The sequence below is a fragment of the Acipenser ruthenus genome, chromosome 15, assembly GCF_902713425.1.
Source record: "Acipenser ruthenus chromosome 15, fAciRut3.2 maternal haplotype, whole genome shotgun sequence".
Classification (NCBI taxonomy): Eukaryota; Metazoa; Chordata; class Actinopteri; order Acipenseriformes; family Acipenseridae; genus Acipenser; species Acipenser ruthenus.
In genome coordinates, this window is record NC_081203.1 from 25,043,640 (window position 1) to 25,066,971 (window position 23,332).

At 38.2% G+C, this 23,332-nt stretch overlaps 2 protein-coding genes across 2 annotated transcripts; one reads left to right on the forward strand and one right to left on the reverse strand.

Moving 5' to 3' along the window:
- Positions 1-8,449: 8,449 nt before the first annotated feature.
- On the reverse strand, positions 8,450-12,124 carry LOC117422080 (rho-related GTP-binding protein RhoU-like). Its single transcript, XM_034036730.3, has 3 exons — positions 11,733-12,124; positions 10,675-10,733; positions 8,450-10,055 (listed from the first exon to the last, which is right to left on the reverse strand). Exons 1-3 carry the CDS (start codon positions 11,935-11,937, stop codon positions 9,609-9,611), a joined length of 711 nt encoding a protein of 236 aa, XP_033892621.1. The 5' UTR covers positions 11,938-12,124; the 3' UTR covers positions 8,450-9,608.
- Positions 12,125-14,669: 2,545 nt separating this feature from the next.
- LOC117422599 (vacuolar protein sorting-associated protein 18 homolog) lies at positions 14,670-22,071 on the forward strand. The gene is made up of 5 exons (XM_034037785.3): positions 14,670-15,089; positions 15,527-15,668; positions 16,052-16,143; positions 16,459-18,329; positions 18,718-22,071. The coding sequence occupies exons 1-5, from the start codon at positions 14,984-14,986 to the stop codon at positions 19,444-19,446; spliced, it is 2,940 nt and encodes a 979-aa protein (XP_033893676.2). The 5' UTR covers positions 14,670-14,983; the 3' UTR covers positions 19,447-22,071.
- Positions 22,072-23,332: the final 1,261 nt, after the last annotated feature.

Genomic DNA, 23,332 nt, shown 5'->3' on the forward strand with positions numbered 1-23,332 from the left:
ATATACCAGTCTGGCACAAATCACACACCCAAGAACAGCATGGTACGATATGTAAAACATTAAAAAGAAAAGTCTGATTTGACTAACTGTGAGTTTCTGTCCAGTCTCTGGAACAGTCACCCAGGGCATGCTGAAACAGGTAGTTCAACAATCAAACAATAAAGCTTATCTTCTCAAGGGAAGATGAAACGAATGCAGTGCTTGTCCCACAGGCTCAGAGAAAACCCATATTAGCTTAAATCAACAAAAAGAGCTCTTAATATTGTACCCACCAGTCACTGTACTTCCACTGAGTAGAAGAGGGAGCTGATTGCATTAGTTGAGACTTATCACAGGCCGTGATCTGTTGCGTATAACTCTCAATGTTGTTATGAAGCTGTCCAATTGCACAACCCCAAAGTGTGAGAACTTGTCAGTTATATCTTTCCCAGACAAGCACAAAACATATACAATATGTTTTTACCTGTGTAATACAGGGAAGTGTGTTACCTTCAGTTTAACTGCTCACTCTATGTGAGCGCAGCATGCACACATCTGTATAAAAAAAAATACTCTAGACACAGGTTTCAAACTTTATTATATGAGATATTCATTAAAATATAGATTCAGCTTTATAATAAAAGAACAAATTATTACATAGCATGCATTTAATGAAATAACATACACAAACTAATTTCATACATTGACAAAAGTATTTGGGCACCCTTACGTTAGTATTTTCTGTGCCCACCCTTTGTTCCTTTACAGCTTGCAGTCTTTTTTTGTATTTTCCTATTTTTCAGAAATTCCTTGTAGACTTCACAGAATGCTAGGGTCCTTATCAACCGAATCGTGGTTGTGTCAGTGAGATGAGATGAATGTAGAGGAGCCTGGCTCTGGGTAAGATGTTTGCTTGCAGTGGGTAAGGTTGTCGCTTCATGTCTAGCCTGTGCCCCATTACACAATACCAGATCATTAATTCATTCTACACTGTAAAAACATTTTTATTGTTATTTTTAGGTTCTTCAAGTAAGATGAAAATTATATATAATTATGTTTCAATAATCCTCAAATGTTTATTTTATTATTATTATTTTCTTTAATCAGTTGCTTGTAATATTGTAATAAAAACTGGGCAAATTAAAACTTAGGGTAACTGAATAAATCATTATTGGAGCGACTGCCTGTTTGTATGACAGGTAACTCATTTTCTGAATAAGACAGGAGTTGACTACATTGTTGTACACTAATAATTGCAACAATATGTACTTTGTATTGATGTACTGCTTGTTCCTAATTCCTTGATTTATATTTGCTTTAAAGTCATATTAAGCCTGTCAAGGAAGGGGGCTGAATTAGTACAGTGCTAGTGGAGTAATGCATAAACCACCTACCTACTGGGAATCCTTTTCACAGAGGCCCCAACAACCACCTGACTGGAATGACTATAGTTTATCATTTCAGCTGCTTTGACTCAGCTACTTAAAGGAGAAATCCTTCTTATTGTCTAAATGCATTGTGTGGACAAGCAGGTCTATTTTAATGAAGAATATGTCTTGTGAACGGATTACTTACAATTGATTAAACTTGGGACTGACGTTTGCTCAAAGGTGCTGGTCATCGAATTGATGTGATTGTCTGCACTATTGTAGGCTATATCTTGGGAACCTATATGGTATTTTTTTTATGTGCTACACGCTGTAGGTCAAGGTTACCTACTTTTTCAGGATACTGATATCCTTTGGCAGGATATGCAGTATGTATGTTACTTATACCACATGCATTCTATGTGCCTATATTAAGTAAGGGCAACAGGTACTGTTCCAAGGAACATAAACACCTGCAAGTTCTCATAAAGTCTGCCAAGGGTGACCTCATCGAAACAGTGGAAGCTGGAACGCAGCCAAGAAAAGGAATAGTTGGTTTCTCATGGGCCCTGGGAAATAAAGGCTTTCCTTCTGGCAGGATCTAAATACAATTCATTTTAACCAAACCCAAAAACCACAGACTAAAAACACCTTGTTGTTCATGGGAAACTAGACCTGTCAGTTTTGGTTTTATTGCTTCACATCTTGGGCTGTGTCATAGCTGCATTGCCACATACAGTCCTTGATATTATCATTACAGGCAGTTTCGTCTCCGCTGTTAACAACTCTGCAGTAAAATATTTTTTTTCTCACTCACATACAATATAATTACTCATTTTGCACAATATATTGTTCCTTTGCATTTTAGTTTTGAAATAAAAAATAAAACATTTCCTAGCTTGTATAAACTATATGAAATCATGTTGGGTTCTGTATAGCTTACACAACAGAGACACAGATCTGCACAAAAGAAGTTCTTCTAAAATGGATCCCTCTTAATAGAAATAAACCTCCTAATGGGGTGTGATTTTTATTTTTACACATTCACACGTGTGGTGCCAGTAGAAATTATTTCAGATACCCTTTTGAAGACTGCCAGCCAAGTTGCCATGTATCAACGGTAATGATTTTTGATGTGTACACCTCACTGGTTTCCGCTTATGATAATGATGAGCAGACGGAAGTCTGTTTCTCAATTCACCGTGAGAAATATACTTTAATTTATTACTGCTTCATTACACCACAGTGACTCAGAACCGAGTACCTTAGCTTTACCATGTACAGGTTTGATTCCCCAATAACGCCTTAGGCCATGAGGTGTACATGTTACTGAGAAAGGCCTCAACCTGGTCCTTTGCCTCCTACATCACCAGAAAAGATGTGTTCCAGTAGGGCTATGCATGCTGTAAGTCAAGAGCTATTTTGCATACATATCATTAAACAAATCATGCTTGTGTTTATTTGCACTGCGTCTAGCAGATCTCAAGATTGCTGTTGGTCTAGTGGAGCCTCTCACTTGGGGGAGGATTGAAAGTGGTCCCCTGGCTTGTGGGACTGTCTGGTTGAAGATGGTCATTTGTTTTCAGATTCTCTTTAAATCAGGCTCATCAGGTGTGAAGCTTCTGCAGCTGCTTCAGGAACTGTGATGGGTTTTAGGCTAAGAGAGTGTAACCCTGCAGCAGCAGCTTGATGTTGGAGTGCATCTGTATGCAACATATCCCTCCACATTAGGTGGTCCAAGGTTTGCATATATTTCGACATTAAAACCAAGGGCCTGCATTAAACCAGGGGAGTTAAACTTATGTTAAAAGTGTACTGGGAATTAATTTCATTGTATTTAAGGGGCATGCAACATTTATATAAATGTAACATAAAATATGCAACTGGTAAGTGTGATTATAGCATCATTTTTTTTTGAGTAAATAAAACCAGTCATGCCTTATCATTACAGTGGGAAACAGAACCCAATCGGCCATATTCACAAACTCCAGAATTATGTATTTATTATTCTTTGTAACTTTTGAAGACTGCCCCTCAGTCAAGTCTCTTTTTAGTACTACTATGAGTTATTTAAAGACTGCTTTGATGATTAAAATACAGTTTTATATTCAATCTAAACTGTTGTTGGCGAAACAATGCAATAGACGTTGAACAGTGATCCTGAAGGAAGGATACAGGATTACCAGTATGCACTGGTTCATAGACTTTGTGATACCATTGTTATGCCATTTTTTTAAAATACCTCTTGCCTTATATGTCATTACACTATGTAACACAATTTTTGTTCCTGGGTAGTAAGTGTTATTTCCTAATTGCTTATGCCTCAAAAGTATAGAAAATAGCTATTATTCTCCACAAACTTTGCTATTGTGACCAGGAGTGATATTTTGAAATGTACCTATTTCCAATCAGAAAACGGGCGAATTTGTGTCTTTTCGTTCACATAAAGTCAGAAAAAAACAACATATGAATCCAAATTAACATGTATTTATACTAAAGTAATACAAAAATGACTACAAAAGATTTAGAAGTGAGTAGTTTTTCGAGATTTACGATTATACTGTAAATCACTTTCATGAATCAGCCCCCAAATGTAGTCTCCCATCATGTTCTCGTTATACTGTCCTTCATTGACAGCTCATTCAGGAGCCTCAAAGCCGTGCTGCTCCATAATGGTAACAAGTACCCGTCTTCCCCTGGCTCACTCGGTGCACCTCAAAGAGGATTACAACAGCATCAAGACCTTGCTGGGCGCCTTGAAGTATGATGAGTACGGCTGGGACCCCCGGAAGGTGCTGATGCCACCACTGCACATCAAATTGGGCCTTATGAAACAATTTGTCAGAGCTCTAGATAAGGAGTCGGCAGCCTTCAAGTACCTTCAAGACTTCTTCCCTAAGCTGTCTGAGGCAAAGGTCAAAGCCGGTGTCTTCATCGGACCACAGATAAAGAAGATCCTGGAGTACAATGAATTCCCCAAGAAGCTCACTAGTAAGGAGAAAGCAGCTTGGAACAGCTTTGTCGCAGTGGTTCGGGGCTTCCTGGGCAATCACAAGGCCGAAAACTATGTGGAGCTGGTTGAGACTCTGGTGAAGAACTATGGCACAATGGGCTGTAGGATGTCCCTCAAAGTCCATATCCTTGATGCTCATCTTGATAAATTCAAGGAGAACATGGGAGTGTACTCGGAGGAGCAAGGCGAGCGCTTCCACCAGGATATACTGGACTTTGAACGCCGCTACCAAGGACAGTATAACGAGAACATGATGGGAGACTACATTTGGGGGCTGATTCGTGAAAGTGATTTACAGTATAATCATAAATCTCGAATAACTACTCACTTCTAAATCTTTTGTAGTCATTTTTGTATTACTTTAGTATAAATACATGTTAATTTGGATTCATATGTTGTTTTTTTCTGACTTTATGTGAACGAAAAGACACAAATTCGCCCGTTTTCTGATTGGAAATAGGTACATTTCAAAATATCACTGTCCTGGTCACAAAAGCAAAGTTTGTGGGGAATAATAGCCATTGTCTATACTTTTGAGGCATAAGCAATTAGGAAATAACACTTACTACCCAGGAACCAAAAAATAAATAAAATTTGTTACATGGTGTTATAGCTGCCCTTGTGCTATCATTGCCTTTTTTTAATAGAACAATTCCTAGAGTTGCCTCTGAATAATTTCAATTTTCTTTATACTCACCTAACACAAATAATTTATGAAAACTGTCCAGTATCATTCATAATAATATGTCTTGATGTACTCATTGATATTTATCTAAAGTATACATACACAATAATGATCACACTCTTGTAAAAGTTTACCATGGTAGATTTGCTTGGAACCTTCACATTTATTAAGATTCCATCACTTTTTACCACACTTTTTACTGTGCTTACAGCGCCCCATCCCCCCTAATGCTAGACGTTTTAAATGACTGTGGGACAGGCTGGAAATCCTTTCCTCGGTAAGTTAGCGCATCATTTTCACATCTGAAAATAAATTAAATCATTTTTAGTTTTACTCTTTTCCAGCTCTCATCTCTTAATTAATGTCAGGTGCCAATACACAGATCCTACTTTTTTTTAAGCCCTCTCCTTTTGAATGACTTGAATGTCTTTGACTGTGTTTCTTCAATGGGATAGGAGGAATTTGCATCTCATGCAAATACATTGTAACTCCTGGCTATCAAGGTTCCTCGAGGTTTGTATTTGTATTGGGAAAACTCAAGATTATTTAAAGCAGTCTAATTTAAAAAAAAAAACTTTTTTTTAGTATAGCCTTGGATATATTTTCTTGTTTCAGACTAAAGGAAACAATCACATTTATATTGTCCAACCCCCTCCTCCCCCCATCAATGCATGCAGGCTATAGAGCATGCATGCTGCTGTGGGCTACAGTGCAGCAAATAAACATGCCCTGTCTCCTGGTGAATCCACATCCTGATGAAATGCAATAAATTGTTGCATATTTTTTTTTTTTTTTTACACGTTAAGTTTGATTTTCCTTTGACAAAAACAATCTGGCCCATACTGACCGACATATTGTATTAATATTAGAAATTATAGAACAGCCCATAAAGCAACAGTTGTGGAAATCATTCCTTATGTCACTGTTTCTGTAAAAAAAAAATTGTTGTAATAAAGGTGTGCATTAACGTTTAAACCTGCAGCTTCCTGCCAGCTACCAGCCTTGGCTGTGGCACTTTTTCTTCCACAATCTCTCTGCTAGGTTTTCTATAAAGACTATTTTACTCAGTCTCTTTGGTGGCTGTTAAGGGATGATTCCATTGTATTCCCAATAGCAAAATATAAAAAGAAAATGGCTGTTTGCAATCCCAACCAATATTTGTAGAAAAAAAAAATACACACAAAAAAAACTTTAAAGGCATTCTTGATCTCAACAAGAATAAGGTTGGAACCACTTTTTTATGTAAAAGGTCATGCACTGTCAAAGTTGCAAAACTGGAAATAAACAAGCCATAATAGGGGCAAGGTGGTGTCCTGCATTATCGAGCGAGCTGAAAGAGGGACAAGGTAGGGTTAATTCCACGCTTGAGGTGGAAAACAGTGTTTCTCTCAATGTTATGTGTATAGTCTTCTTCATGTGCCAAGAAGGAAGTGATCCTGATTTGATCCCATACACAAATCAGAATGCTGATAATGAAACGTTTACTAGATTTGCAACATTAACAATTGCCTTATTTTTTTTTTAAATGGTGCAAACTTGCTATGACAAAAAGCAATCTGCTGTCACATATGCAGTCATTATAAAGTTGCAGCTCAGGTGCTACTACAATAACTCTAAAAGCAGATAGAGTCCTAACAACCATAATGTCATGAGCATTGTATTTTTAACATGACTAGAACTGCTCCAGCTGAAGCGGCAATACTGACGGATTCTTGGAAACAAACACTACAATACATGGGCCAAGCCTGTATCGAGTTACCAGGTAAAACAGGGTGTGGCAACACCTTCACCTGCAAAACAAACTTCCTTTCATCAACTTGTGTTTATAGCCAATTGTAACTTCCTCCAGTTGTTAATTCAAGGCTGGGAATACTCTCAAGAAGCCCTTGATTGCCCCTCAATAACTGTCCTCCGTGACAGTTTAAACTATTTGATCCCTGCTGATTTGTGACTCCCAGTGGATCTGACCATTTATACCGAAGAACATCAAGGGACAGCACTACTGTAAAATGTAAAAAAAAAAAAAAAAAAAGGTTTCCCATCAGTGTGGACTTGGGGATGGATATGGGGCTACACTTGCACTAGACTCTTACTTACAACACTGTATTCATTAATTCCTTAAATATGGATAAATGGCAAGGACCTTTCCTGTTGTTTAAATATGAAATAATCTAGAAACATGTTTGATCAACAAAAATATCTCCACCTTGTTTAACCCTTTATTGATATGGTAACAGTTAGTGTTAGTCAAAGAGCTCAGCTAACCTTGTTAAAAGGCTAAGCCTCCTGTGTTCTGTGAACACTGCACTCCCTGTTGTCACAGCAGTCTAAACAGAGTTCTGTACGTGCATAGTGTTCGAAGAGCAATGGGTCACAGCTGGCTGAAGTATTGATGATGAATTTGTAACGGCACAGCCTTTCCCAAAGGGCATTTTGTAGTTCCACAGCACTACACTAGCAGCTAGAACTCCAGTATATTTGTAACCCCACTGTGAAATTATTGTCTGATTTGTTTAGAGTTCTGCCTAAATATATCACGCTCAAAAAAAGAAAATAAGCACATAGGATTAATGCAAAGAACGGTATTGTTAAAATGCAGTTGTAACCTTCTCCAGTGTGTAATAAAGGGGGGCTCTAACACATTGACTATATGACGATGGTCCTTCCTGCACCAGCCATTTACAGTTAATAAGTATCTGGAGTCTGCTTGTTACACCAAATACTTACCAAATACAGTTGCTGCCATCCTTTGAAATACCTGCCAATAAGAAATGTAATAAAAGTTAAAAGCCTCCAGTTAATATCTTCTTTTGTTGAAGTGATTTAATACTTATGTGTGGGTGAAGCAAAATATTGTAAATCAATTTGAGAGGAAAGGAAAGACAACCAACTCAGGACCATTGTATCCTCAATGTCCTTTTGTTAGAAATGTGGATATTTGAATTGAGGCGTTTGAGTAAATGCATAGTTATACTGTTATGCTTCTTCATTATCTATAACAAGCCTTCAAAATTGGATACCGGATAAAATTAATATATCTGCATATGCCGTTTCAAATGAAACATTCAATAAAATTTATATATCTGCGTATGCCGTTTCAAATGAAACATTCAATAAAATTAATATATCTACGTATGCCGTTTCAAATGAAACATTCAATAAAATTGGTTGCACCAACTAAAAAAAAATATATTTTCTGGGAGTAATATTTAAAACAAAAAAATAATGTTGTCTTTTTGTTTTAATTGGATTAGCTTCTGTATACTGTGTATATTGTACAAACCAAAAATCTATAAGGATATGATGAAAAAGTTAATAAAACCATTTTGTGATGATACACAGTAAGTTTCAACGGTCACTGAAACAGCTTATTAAAATTCAATGCACTTCACACAAAGGCAGCTATTAAGATTTTTCATATTTATTTGTTCAGCAATTCATACATAAAAAAACACATATGAACCTGCTTTAAATGCAGAGTTTTGAGTGTACAGGGGGAGAACAGCAATGAAACTGGGAATATGAAACATTGTTTATAAAATCAAAAAAACAATAAAAAATAAAAGCTTCCACTAGAAGCAATAATGCATTATTTACATTCTAACAGCTATTAACTGTTAAGGTCCTTATATCTATGTTAAATAATAGGAAAATGGAGCATCACCTAATATATGACACATTAACATTCATGGATGTGGTTTCCATACAGCATTGCTGTGGTGCATAAATACCATGATAGATAACTGATCTGAAGAGCACTGCATTGGAATGAGATTATGAATGATTTTATTATATATATATATATATATATATATATATATATATATATATATATATATATATATATATATATATATATATATTACTGGTTTTAGCTTTCAAGTTGACAATAGTCTGAATAGTAAATTCTAAAGACTGCTCAGGTATATGCCCCTTTTTACTCTTTCATAGCAGGTGTGGCCAACGATTGGTCTCTACGGTTGGTCTCTAAACTGAGATGGGTTTTGAAAAACTATGGTTAGCAAACAAACAAACAGAAATCTATCCCTGGCCCTTTAACCCCAGCCTTTAATATAGTCATGCACTTTGTAAAGCTGTACATTTCAAATGACTTATTACCCTTTCCATTAGAATTCAATCTATACAAACATGTGTGAATGCTGGGAATCAAGACTTGGGAAAATTGCAGAGACCCAAAGACTTAAAGTGCAATTGTATCAGCAGAGTGATAAAACAACAAGAGCGCTGCTGAAGTAAAAGGCCCCTTGGCACCATATGTTTATGTTCACACTAAGATTTGCAATGGTCATTTACAGCCGTTTGGTTTCAGTAAAGACATTTTCTGTCCACCTGAACCAAAGTGTTTGTGTTGCAGCTTAAGGATGTAATCCAATCTTGCTGATCTTCAACTGCCAACCCAGAGAACAATGGTCCATGAATCACATCCTTCAAGAGGCCCTGGTGGTGATGATCTACCAACAGTCTCCTAAATTAAAATGTTAGTTTATCAATCCATTTCATAATAAGTTAATAAGAGGTTAAAGTCTTCTTTTTTCGGAAGAGATCAGACAAAACAGAAAAATTTCTTCCACCCACCCTTGGAGAGGGTTTTCATCTTGTGCGTGTCCATTTTGAGTTTCTTTTCTTGCCGGGCTTTGTGCTTTATTGCAGCAAAGATTGCTGTGTCGAACACTTCTTTCAAGTTTTTCTGAGTCAAGGCAGAACACTCCACATAGTCCTGAGCCCGGATCTTCTCTACTAGACTTCGGGCTCGAGAGGCATGGACGGGTTTAACCCGAATTCGGTCCAGGTTGATAAGAACGTTGACGTCGTGTCTGAGGTCTGTCTGCGTTCCAACAAGTATGATGGGAGTGGAGGGGCTGTACGCTCGGATTTCAGGAATCCATTTCTCTGTGATGTTTTGAAACGATGAAGGGTTTACAACACTGAAGCACACAATGAAAACATCTGTCCCAGGGTAGCAGAGGGAACGAAGGCAGTCAAACTCCTCCTACAAATAATAACACAAAGATGTTGTAAAATGAGCTGGTAAGACACACTGAAAACAACAACACAACAAATATACAATGAAACATACTAAATAAAAATGTTGGGGTTTGGAAGACAACCATGGTAAAGACTGAAGATGCAGTGATTCTGGTTATTGTTTCCCTCAGCAAGACTGAACACATCCTATTAGGAACATGGTTTAGAAACGAGCAAATGGATATAAAGTTATTAGTTATCAAAACAATTTTCATAGATATCACTATTAGAATCTAATCTCCACTAATTAACCACCATATTATTAACTTTATTAACATTTGTACTGGTCCCCTTTTTTTGCGGTGAGAATCAGGGTATGCAAATATTTGTTGTAGGTCATGTGGTCTGATTGTAGTGAATTTGAACTCACAGGAAGTGGTTATGGGCCAGGAAGCAATATAGCACTGGCTTTGAAAAATCTGCATATTCCAAACTGAAGTATTAAATACAAGCCACGAACCAACAGATTTTAAACAGAAGAAAAGGAGGGTTATTGATCATATTCACAGTACTAATAAACTGTGAGAGAGTGGATTTTCAATAAAACTGTGTATATAAACTGTTTCTATATCAACTATTCTCACCTGTCCAGCAGTATCACAGAGTTGAATCCGTACTGGGGTGTCATCAACCTGAACAAGCGCTGGGGGAAAAAAAAAATAATAATAATTACATTACATTTTCTGGGTACTTTAAAAATACATTTAATCTCAAAACTAATAAACAGTGACTAACTCCAGGTTATAATTGTGTTTCTTATTCTGCTTTTTAGAGCTTTACCACATCAGTGGGGATTAGGAGAGATGCAGGGATCAATGACAATCTCACCAGTTTATAAAAGTTACTTATTACATTGTTATAAAAAAAACAAAATAATAATAATAATAAAATGCTGCACTATATTGACTGTTGGTCTAAAAGTTTACCAGCGTTTTTACGTTTCAGATACATTTTCAAAACTAGTAATAAAACATGTAAAATAGATGAAAGTGCCCAGATAGGTTCTATTTTATGCAATTCCCACGCTCTCTGAACATGTTTCTGCATGCCCCCAAATCCTCTTAAACACAGCACCTTGAATCTGGTTCCCACACACCTCACTGAAGGTTTCCAAAACAATATAACTTTTTTTGATTATGTTTCTATTTTTTTAGGTTACCAGATTAGTTAGTGTACTTTAAGAATGAAACAGAAAATAATAATAATAATAATAATAATAATAATAATAATAATAATAATAATAATAATAATAATAATACTCAGTGCCCAAAAAATAGATTAACAAAACTTAGTTGAGTAGCCATGCATTTTAAAACTTTTCACTTTTTAGATTTCTGTTTTAGTTGATAAAACACCACCGTCCTACAAGAGCGCCCTAATCTAGTTGAAGGTTGTTCTAGACTTGAGTTTACGGAAATTGAAGTACAAAACCTAATATGATGTTTGCATTGTATCGATTTGTTAAAAGTGGTGTACAAAATATAAAAAATTATGCAACACTTTCGTATGCAATTTTCAAACATGTACAACATTAAAACGAAAAGTAAATATGTACACACCAATGTTTATTTGAGCAAAAGCCTATTAATGCATGAATTAAGAAAAAAACTGCACTAAATGAATTAGTTATTTGGATACTTACCAGAGAAAGTGTCAAATGCAGTTGGCAGGTATTCCGTTGGGTATCCATTGGTGGTGTAACTAACAATTAGACTGGTCTTCCCTACGGCACCATCCCCAACTAGAACGCATTTAATTTCATGGTTGACTGTATCTTTTTGACCATGAGATGTAGTCATCGGTGGGATCCTTCTTTCCTCGCACTGGTATTCCATTTGCGGTGGCATATTTTAAAAAAGTATTGTGACTGATAGTGTTATTCTCCGAGGTTAATTGCCCACAAAAGTCAATTTTTCTGTATGACTTCAGCTCGAAAGCTCTCCTATTGAGTACCATGGATTAAGCACTACTTTCTCAGTCTCTGATCAGTTGCCGTCTGTAACGCCGCTGCAAGCAGTTCTCACTTGAGTACAACTTTCTGATCAAACAGGTTGTCATTTGCATGACCGCTCCCAAGAGCAGGAAGGTAACCCGATATCGTCGTCACCCTCCTGACAATTGTCCAATCCACAAACTTTACATTCTCTTTCAATAAACAAAATTACCCGACAAATACACATTATAAATGCCTAATTGCTTCACACAGGATTTTTTTTATGGTATATCTCACGTGTACCGCCATGTTTCACATTATATGATATGGTATGATTGTATTTAATAATAATGGTATTGTATTCGTTTCTAAAAGTAAATACAATACAGTATATGGAGTATGTCTATTTCACATGTTCCTGCTTTACTGTATATTATTTTATTTTCCCTCAATGCTGGCCAGCTCTGTCCCTTATAAAAGCGTATCATGGCTTTTCTTTCTTTATTTTTTTTTTGCAGTTTTCCCATGGTTATACTCTGCATACCAATTTACCATGGTTTACCTTTTTGTATATGCTTTACCATACCTGTAATTTACAATGCTTTCTATGCTTTACCATGCTTTCAATTTGTTATGCTTCTACTATGGTAAACGAAAGATATATACCATACAATCAGTCAGTCACGATTTAACATCATCACAACGCATCGTTTGAATAGGTCCACTATAAGTGTTTTTATGAGAGTAAATCCGCGTGGTAATTTTGATTTTCTGTGGGTTTTAACATACTTTTCAGTGCATTTCCATTATTTCCTATGTTTAATTTTCCATTTACCATGCTCAACTACACTCACTGTATACCACCACAAGCTTTTATAAGGGCTAATAGTATTTTGTGTGTAGAACTATTCAATTAACTTCTACGAATTTTACAAAGTTCATGCAGTAAACAGAACTTGTGAACTGGCATGTGTTTGGCTTAAATGAACCTATCATAACAGTGCTCTGTATTCAATCCTCTGAATGTTCTGCAGACTTTCTTATTCTTTATTTCTTTATCAAATATTTCTCTTGTGACTTTAGTCCAAAAGAAAGGCCATGAACCACACTTTCAATAATTAAACCTCTTTGTATATTTTACTTTTACCTGACACACCAAAATACATTATATTATTTTTTATATTGCAGCAGGATTATTTAACTTAAAGGAAGGGGCCTTTTCAATACAATTTAATAAAGGGAAAGTGGAAAATCCATCCCAATGATACGGGTGACAGTCAGATAAGATGCTGCCAGCGGGCGCCATAAAAGCTTCCTCTCACACCTCAACCCTAACCCTAACCCTTCCCCTCACACTTCAACCTTAACCCTAACCCTTCCCCTCACACTTCAACCCTAACCCTAACCCTTCCCCTCACACCTCAACCCTAACCCTAACCCTTCCCCTCACACCTCAACCTTAACCCTAACCCTTCCCCTCACACCTCAACCCTAACCCTAACCCTTCCCCTCACACCTCAACCTTAACCCTAACCCTTCCTCTCACACCTCAACCCTAACCCTAACCCTTCCCCTCACACCTCAACCCTAACCCTAACCCTTCCCCTCACACCTCAACCTTAACCCTAACCCTTCCTCTCACACCTCAACCTTAACCCTAACCCTTCCCCTCACACCTCAACCCTAACCCTAACCCTTCCCCTCACACTTCAACCTTAACCCTAACCCTTCCCCTCACACTTCAACCCTAACCCTAACCCTTCCCCTCACACCTCAACCCTAACCCTAACCCTTCCCCTCACACCTCATCCTTAACCCTAACCCTTCCCCTCACACCTCAACCCTAACCCTAACCCTTCCCCTCACACTTCAACCCTAACCCTAACCCTTCCCCTCACACCTCAACCCCAACCGCTGTCTCCTGCCCTGGTAGCACAGACCACCAATTACTGTTGAATTATTATTCAGACTATGTTCTCTAGGAGCTAATGCTTGTCGAAACTGCGGTAATCAAATCAAAATGAATACCAAAAAAAAAAAAGACAAAAAGCTAATCGACTCAGGCCGTGTATTATTTTCTTTATCTGCAAGGGAAAGTAATCTAATTATAGCTAGTCAACATTGAACTAAGTCTTGGGTTGTAGATTTAATTACCTGTATGACACACAAACACACACACACACACACACACACACACACACACACACACACACACACACATATATGTGTGTGTACATCAACATGAGAACATGACTATAATGTAATAGGAATAATACGTTGATAAAGAATGCACTCTTAATCATAATTTCCCTATGCTTGTAATATGCTTTGCCATTACATGAAGTAGTAGGGATTCTTTTAAGTCTTTACAAATATTCCAACATTATTTATCAATAGCATTTTATATGCATCTTTCTTTTTCAAAGGGCTGCTCACAATAATGGTAGTTCTGTTATTTTTTTAATGAAGTAAAATAGATTAAATCAAATTGTTCCTCGACTTTAATCATTGTACACATTTAATCAGATCAATCGTTCCTTTTGAGAGCAGCTAAGATTACTGTATTCAGACTGTATTGATATCACGGCTCCCTCTAGTGGTGCAATAATGTTATGTCTTTGCTTTGTTCATGATTATCATGTGATCCCTGTCGGTCAGCTGATATGAGTTGCTACTGTCATTCAGAATCTTCATGAACAGAACCTTTATAACAGAAGACCCCGTAGAATTTGAATTAGAGTCTCGGGATAGTAATCGCATTCAGAATTACTGCAAACAATCGGCTGTGCAAGGCTTGGTCGGTCTGTCAGAAAGATAATTGTATAAGAAGACACTGAGGAAGGGGAAGTCGTTCGCAACCGATTCCCCTAGTAATGATAATTATTAATAAAGGCCTGCACTACCGCACGCTTTAAGTTGTGTTATTTTTATTTGGATTTATTCAAAACTAGGTTATCCCCATGGCTTCAATACTTGATGAATACGAGGACTCTCAGATCATTCGGCACCCAACGCAGCAGCAGCATACCCGCCTTTCAGCATCTAACATTGGGATTACACACTCAGGTAAACCGGGGGATCAGGGCCTGCATCCAATACTGGGGGTGGTAGGCAGCTTGCATAAGGTGTAGTAAATGTGTGGTATCATTTGGGGTATAAAATATTGTGCCACAATTAGTCAAATAAAAAATAAAATAAAATAAAAACACCGATTTTTGTATAGAACCCCTGATCTACAGTAAATATGATTTTGCATCTTAATTCCTCTTTGTGAAGTAATTGCAGTTTCACTGTATCTTTCAATCTGCTTGCTGACTTGAAAGTGAAGCTTTATGAGAGCTGGGCCAGACTGGCATGATAGCTGTTACTTGAGGCTCAATAGAAAGTAGAGAATCAGACCATAGCGAAGAATTCCAATTCCAGTGATCAATCCTGTAAGTAAATTTAATAATTAAATTCTGAAGTGCCTAAGCAAGCAGTGAACTGCAGTATTTTGTTTTCAGGATTCGTAAATGCCAGATTGGAGGAAGAGAAGCCGATATTCAATAAGCAGAGGATTGACTTTTCTCCCCCTGAGAAGATTAATCACTTTGCAGTCTGCAATAACCAACTTTGTATGAGCCTTGGGAAAGACACCCTGCTGAGGTAGGAACCTTTAGATCTTTCTGCTTGTATTTACAATTGGCATGGTTTACAAGCACTGTACTTCTAGTGGTACCTTGCTTACAATATGGTGTGGGTGAACATCTCATTGTCTCATTAAACAACAAAATGTAAATAAGCTGGCTAGAGTGTTTTAATAGATCAGTATTTAGGGGTGCTGTGCTGAAATATGCAGGCTTAAATATGAAAATTAATTAGGTATACTCTGCTTTTATATTATGAAGCTGATGTGAAGAGAGTATGCTTTTGGTTTATTTACACAATATTTGTATGTATGCCTGTATAATGTTTCATGATAAAGTAAGCTATAAAATGCATAAAAACTTGCATTGAAGTGCACTAATTCTGCAATTCATTTTTTGCAGGATTGATCTTGGAAAGCCTGATCAACCAAATCAGATTGAACTTGGACGCAAGGATGATGCAAAAGTACACAAGCTATTCTTGGATCCTACAGGTAGAACCGCAATGAGAGTTTTTTAATTTAATTATATGCGCTTCTAGCTGATTAGAAGTGTGAATTGGGTTATTTTTTATAGAATGGTTCTTTTCAGGAATCAATTATCTAAGATGAATTCTGGCTATTTTAATGCAAAAATAGCTTCATCATAATCTCGCAATAGCAAGTCTCAAGAGATTGCATATCAGTATTGTCTCACATTAATTTCTTCTGTAGTTGCAGGGGGTGGTGGGGAGAGAGGTAAGGTACCATTTGAGTAATGTAGAATTGACATAACAATGATTTGACACCCTGTATTTTGATTTGCCTCAGGTTCCCATCTGCTGATCAGCCTAAATACAAACGAGTGCCTGTACCTGAACAGAAACACTCAGAAGGTGCGGAGCCTCTCACGATGGAAGGGTCATCTCATTGAGAGCATTGGCTGGAACAAGTTCCTGGGTACAGAGACCAACACATGGCCCATCCTGGTGGGCACCAGCCAGGGACAGATCTATGAAGCAGAGATCTCGACATCAGAAGGAAGCCTATTCAGTACCAACCCGGACCAGTATTTTAGACTGGTCTACACTTTAGATGAAGATGGCAAATCAGCCCCTGTTTGCTGTTTGGAAATTGAGCGGGGGGTCGATTCGAAGTTCTTCATCATAGCGACCACGCGGAAGCGTCTGTTCCAGTTTGTCGGGAAAGTGCCAGAAGGTGCAGAGCAGCAGGGCTTTAGTTCCATTTTCAGCCAAAACGCAGACAATTTCCCCAGCTTTCAGGAGTTTCCAGCCAATCTTGGCTTCAGCGAAATAGCGTTTTACACCCCCAAGCTGCGTACCTCGCCGCGATCATTTGCCTGGATGATGGGTAATGGAGTTTTATATGGAACACTGAACTATGCCCGTCCTGATTCTCTGTTAAGTGATGTTCAGGTTTGGGAGTATCCTCCAGATATCGATTTCAATTTCAACAAGCCCATTTCCATTGTCCTGACGCAATTCCATTTTCTGCTCTTGCTGCCTGATCGGGTGAAAGCTGTATGCATCTTAAATGGGCAGGTGGTTTACGAAGATGTCTTCCCAGACAAGTTTGGTTCCTTGAAAAAGATGAACAAAGACTCAGCTGGCGGATTAGTGTGGATTTACACCGAGAAAGCTGTTTTCCGCTACCACATTCAGAGAGAGGCGCGAGATGTGTGGCAAATGTACATGAGCATGAGCAAGTTTGACTTGGCCAAAGAGTATTGCAAAGACAGGCCAGAGTGCCTTGACATTGTCTTGGCCAAAGAAGCTGAGCACTGCTTCCAGAATAAGAAATACCTGGAGAGCGCCAAGTGTTATGCACTGACGCAAAACTATTTTGAAGAGATCGCCTTAAAGTTCATTGATGCCAAGCAGGAGGATGCTTTGAAAGAATTCCTGATGAAGAAACTCAACAACCTGAAGCCCAGCGAGAAGACACAGATCACCCTCCTGGTCACCTGGCTTACGGAACTCTGCCTCAACAGGTTGGGCACCTTAGAAGGAGACGAGTCGAAACGCAGCATTTTCTTGGAGAGCAGAGAAGAGTTCCGCAAGTTCCTCAGCAGCTCCAAAATCAAAGAATGTCTGTACAATAACAGAACGACCATTTATGACCTTTTGGCCAGCCACGGAAATGTGGAAGACATGGTGTTCTTCTCTGTCATTATGCAGGACTATGAGCGTGTGATCTCCCACTATTGCCAGCATGATGACTACGAAGCAGCCCTGGAGGTGTTGTCTAAGCACCGCGATGAGAAGCTGTTCTACAAGTTCTCACCAGTCCTCATGCAACACATCCCCAAGAAGGTGGTAGATGCCTGGATCCAGATGGGGAAGAAACTAGACTCCAGGAATCTCATCCCTGCTCTGGTCAACTACAGTCAGATTGGCAGTACAGAGCAGATCAATGAGACCGTACGCTACATGGAGTTTTGTGTATATGAGCTGGCTGTAACGGAAGAGGCAATCCACAACTACCTGCTGTCTCTCTATGCCAAGTACAAGCCAGAGTCTTTGCTTTTGTACCTGGAGCAGACTGGAACGCACTCTTCAGATATTCACTATGACCTCAAGTACGCCTTGCGTCTGTGTGCTGAACATGGGCATCATAAGGCCTGCGTGCACGTCTATAAGATAATGGAACTGTATGAGGAGGCAGTGGATCTGGCATTGCAGGTACAGTATGAGGCATTATTATTATCATTATTATTATTATTATTGATATTTAAGTTTATCCATTTGAAAAAATAATATTGATAGTAATAATATTATTATACTACTTACTTACACAGAACCCCTGAAATACCAGTATGCAATATGCAACAACAAAAAAAGTGGCTACATTTAGCAATTTTTATTTAATCAAAAGAAATTCATACCAACAAAAGTGATGAGTCTTTTTACATTTGCAATTGTTCAGTGCTTTCTGGTTCCCCAGTATTGGGTTTCATAATTTTTCCATGTAGCTGCCTCCAGCTAGCCTTCAGCTAAATCCACTCTTAATAATGGAGATGCGTGTTGATGTAATATTTACTTGCTTGCTTTCATCTTTGTTTCACTGCAGGTTGATGTGGACCTGGCCAAATCCTGTGCAGACCTGCCGGAGGATGACGAGGAACTGCGGAAGAAGCTGTGGCTGAAGATCGCCCGCCACGTGGTGCAGGAGGAGAAGGACGTGAAGAAAGCCATGAACTGCCTCTCCAGCTGCAACCTGCTCAAGATTGAAGACATCCTGCCCTTCTTCCCAGATTTCGTCACCATTGACCACTTCAAGGAGGCCATCTGCAACTCGCTGGAGGAGTACAACAAACACATCGAGGAGCTCAAGCAGGAGATGGAAGAAGCCACCGAGAGTGCCAAGCGGATTCGAGAGGACATCCAGGAGATGAGGAACAAGTACGGTGTGGTCGAGTCTCAGGAGAAATGCGCTGCCTGTGACTTTCCCCTGCTCAACCGCCCATTTTACCTATTCCTGTGCAGCCACATGTTCCATTATGACTGCCTCCTTCAAGAGGTCAGCCCCCACCTGTCTGCTTACAAGCACAGCAAGCTGGAGGAACTCCAAAAGAAGCTGTTGACCACCAGCCAGCCCACCAAGTCCAGACATCGGCCGAAAGAGGAGGACACGGTAAGCCTGGGAAAAGGCCAGCTGAGCCGACAGCAGATCAAGTCAGACATTGATGACATCATTGCTGCAGAGTGCGTGTACTGTGGGGAGCTGATGATCAAGTCTATTGATAAGCCTTTTATTGACCCACAGAAGTATGAGGATGAAAAATCAAGCTGGCTGTAAAGATTGGTACAGCTGCATCCAGAATGGGGATGATTCTCACTAAGCTAAGGGCAAGTGCAGAACTATCTGCTAGGATGTACTGTGAAGTTTGCCTGTACTTAACTGCTGCATTGGTGTATAGCAAAACTGAAACCTACAACTGCACTTGTGAATATGTCTGCTCAGTTTGTGGTTGTAAGACAAGAATAGCATTTTCCTTCAAATATGTGTTTGTAAAGCACCTGGTTTCCTGCTCCCTTCTGCTTTTTTTTTTTTTTATTTGCTCAGAACAGAAACAGAAGTATACTAATTCTCTTCATAGCAGGTACAGCAGAAGTGGCAGCATTGAGAAATTAGAAAATGCACTAAATCTGCTTGAAAAATGTAAATCAATACATTTTATCAATACATCTTTAATTAGTCACCCTGATAAATGTTTTTCAAACCATGCAAGTTTCTTTCACACCTACCTGTCGATCTTCCTCAGCACTATCGTAGAGAGAACAATCTCTTAGGAGTATGTAGTTCAGTCTACATGTCTCTCTTTGTTCACTCTGAGAGAGTGCTGATTGTGGTAACAGGGGAGGTATATTAGGAACTGAACTGAAACTGCCACAGATTTGTATAGATTTCCACCACTACTGACCTTGACTGGCTTTTTACAGGTTCCATCTCCAACTTCAATCCACTGAGCTACCCACCTCTCTTCCTCTCCATGTCCCCTTTGTAGATTAAGATGTGTAACAAAACATACAGTTCCACACTGTAACCTCATTGCCATCCAGTTCAAATTGATGTCGGTTAAATGCTGCCTTCTAGTGTTATTGTACTCTTGCTTGGTTGAGCCCCTGTTTAAGCTCCAGACCGACTCCCTGTTTTCTTTTGTTGTATAATTCTATTTTAATGAGGAATAAACGTGAATAAAAGTCAGGGTGAGCAAATTAATAGCTTGGCTGTTATTTAAAAAAAAAAAAAAAAAAATCACAACTTGTCCCTTCTGTATAAAAACCTTTTCTTTCGAAGGAGATGGAACTCATCTTATTCTCTGTGTTACAGTAGTCTCCACCTAAGAGAACGCCACTCGGGAAGCAAGCTAAGTGTTCTTTAAGACCGAGTTGCATCAACATATGAAATTAATAGACTAAGTAACTGTATGTTAATAAACTAACTGTCAAACTAAATTAACACAGCACCCCTACACACGTTAAAGAATGCATCCGCAGCTCTAGATTTATTATGAATACCTTCACAGGGGCAATATTGTTCAACAGATTTGTGAAGCAACTCACCATAACGGAGAACACTAAATTGCTCGGCAACTTGTGTCTCATTCAGTTTTTTTCAGGAGCTCGAACAATTTCCAACTTTTTGTAGCAAGAGAACCAGCGGCGCATTTCATCGTTTGATTACATGCTGTTTTGCAGTGATGAGGTGCACCCCATGGAAATCAGAATACAAAAATGAGGCAATGATGACGCCGGTGCTGAAAAGAATTATTAAACCAATCAGTGTGCCTCAAGACACTCGCGGTGACAAGTCACATTTGAAAAGATTGAATAAACCATTTGAATTTAAGTTTGATGATGATGAGTTGTGAATGAATTGCTTTTATGCAAAGTTCCTCTTCCTTTAGGCGAAGCATTTGCAATGAGAAAAAACAGTTTCATCACAAGGGTGTTCTCTTAGGTGAAGTGTTCTCTTAGGAGGTTCCTATACGCGGTGACTAATGCACCCCTTTTAAAAGCCTTGAAGAGCATTCAGTATAACCCAACAATCTCAATTCTGTCAAATAAAGAATGATCTGGTTTGGAGTGTCTACAAACACTTCTGTTCGCTTTCATGCCTGTACGTGAAACACGATAAAATGCTAAAGGTCACTTTTCAGTTTTATTACCATGCAAACAGCTGTGTGATTGTGTTTCTGCTCCTACTGTCGAACCACACAGCAGCTTTGTGTGTGTCATATCAGAGGCCTTCCACAATGTAACCAGTGTATTACAGAAACGTACAATCAGCTAAATATCCTGCAGAAAACAGTGTGTATTCTTAAAGAAGTTAAAACCAAGGCTTTTGGTTTTCTTACTCTGCCTTTTAGTTGCATTATCATTGAATCCCATTTTTTGTGTGGAATATCTCTTGGTTCTTTACCTGTTGCAGTTCCATTTGGTACCTAATCACTTCCTGTCAGGCCACTTTAGCTACTGCATAGGAATCTATAACTGTATTTGAAAAAACCTACATTGTGATAAAAGTCAGAGAACTTCATCACAGCAGTAGTAATGTTACTAATAGGAGGTATTACGATGTTTTTAGAGCTTGAAAACCAACTTAATTAACAACTATATATTAATTCTGATTCACAATTATTAAGCTTTTATGGTAGCTTTTCATGATTAATGAGTTTTTTTTACATCAAGGGGAATGGAATTCAAACTGAGGCTATACTACAATGACTAATGCACTTACTTTTGTTGGTCATATTGAATTAAAGCCTGTAACACTGCTGAGTATGATGAAGTGATACTGTATCATTTTTGTGCAGGGAAGATGTTTTAATCAGCTGTTGCCACCTGAAAAGCATTACATGGACTAAAATGATTGTGACTGTATTATCATCAGTACAAAATAAAATACTACGTGACCTTAGACTTTTTTCCTTTCTACTTTATTTTCTGTATGTTTTGCAGCACTACAGTGTTTTTATTATCAAAAGAGGACATGGAATACAATACTGGTATACATACTGAAAAAAGAGAACTAAAAAACAAGAAGGATAACTCAGGACATAATGTTCATACAGTACCAGTCAACTGTATGTGGTTAAAGTTCTGGGCTTTTTAACCATTATTGTAGACTACATTTTAGATAGAGGCTTTATAAAGTTATTTTTGCTTCCAGGAGCTTTACATATTGGATCCTATTCACAAAAAAAACAAAAAAAAAACTGTTAAATTATGTTTGAAGTCTGTAAAGTCGTTTTACAACTGTTTAGGAGAAGGTCAGAAGTTTATTCTAGGGTTTTAAAGAATGGTTTAGCCTAAGAGAATGTTGTTAAACAATTATAAAAAACAACAACAAAAAAAAACAAACATGTCTAACTAATCAGAATGGCTATGTTGAACCAGTTCACGACTCACATGCCAAGATATTTTTACACAATGATCTTTACACAGTTTTTTGGGGGGTTGATTAATTGATTTTTCAATTAATGTGTTTGCCAAGAATATTTCAGTGTATAGCAGACCATGCAGCAGAGGTTGATTTGGACAGTTGCTTCCTGGTTCCCTACTGGACACCCAGCTGATAACACCTGCGGTTTTGATTAGATTAAGAGTGTAGACAACTATCAAGTTTTACTGTAAAAGGTGTTTAACCAGTTCTTGAATCAGCATCAACCAGCAGCTTACAGGATGGAACAGTGCAGGTCATTCTTGTATATTCCAACAGGGCAAGGCACCAGCATGCTCTCCTTATGGAGAACAGGACCTTTGTTTAAATTATTCATTCAAAATGAAATACTCTTTATATCATACTGGCAGTGCATTGATTGAGCTTCAGAACAAATGGGAGAGTGCCCCCTACTCATCCTGTATGTAACACATTCAGTCATGAGTGAAAGGGATGTAATTGTGCATATAGCACTTTAATTAACAATCTATAAAAAATATTTACAATCACTGAACAAGTGATTTACTTTTTGGAATTTGGAATTGTTGGTTTACAAAGACACCACTCAATTGATTCAAAGTGTAATTGCATCTGGCATCCACAGAGAGCTGACATGGTTTTTAAAGTCATGGTGGGCCACCAGTAGTGACTTTTTTTAAACACTGCAATGCTTTTATTCCATCAGACAAAATTACGCTTTGTGTTATCTTCGCTGTATATAATTTAGCAATTGTATCAG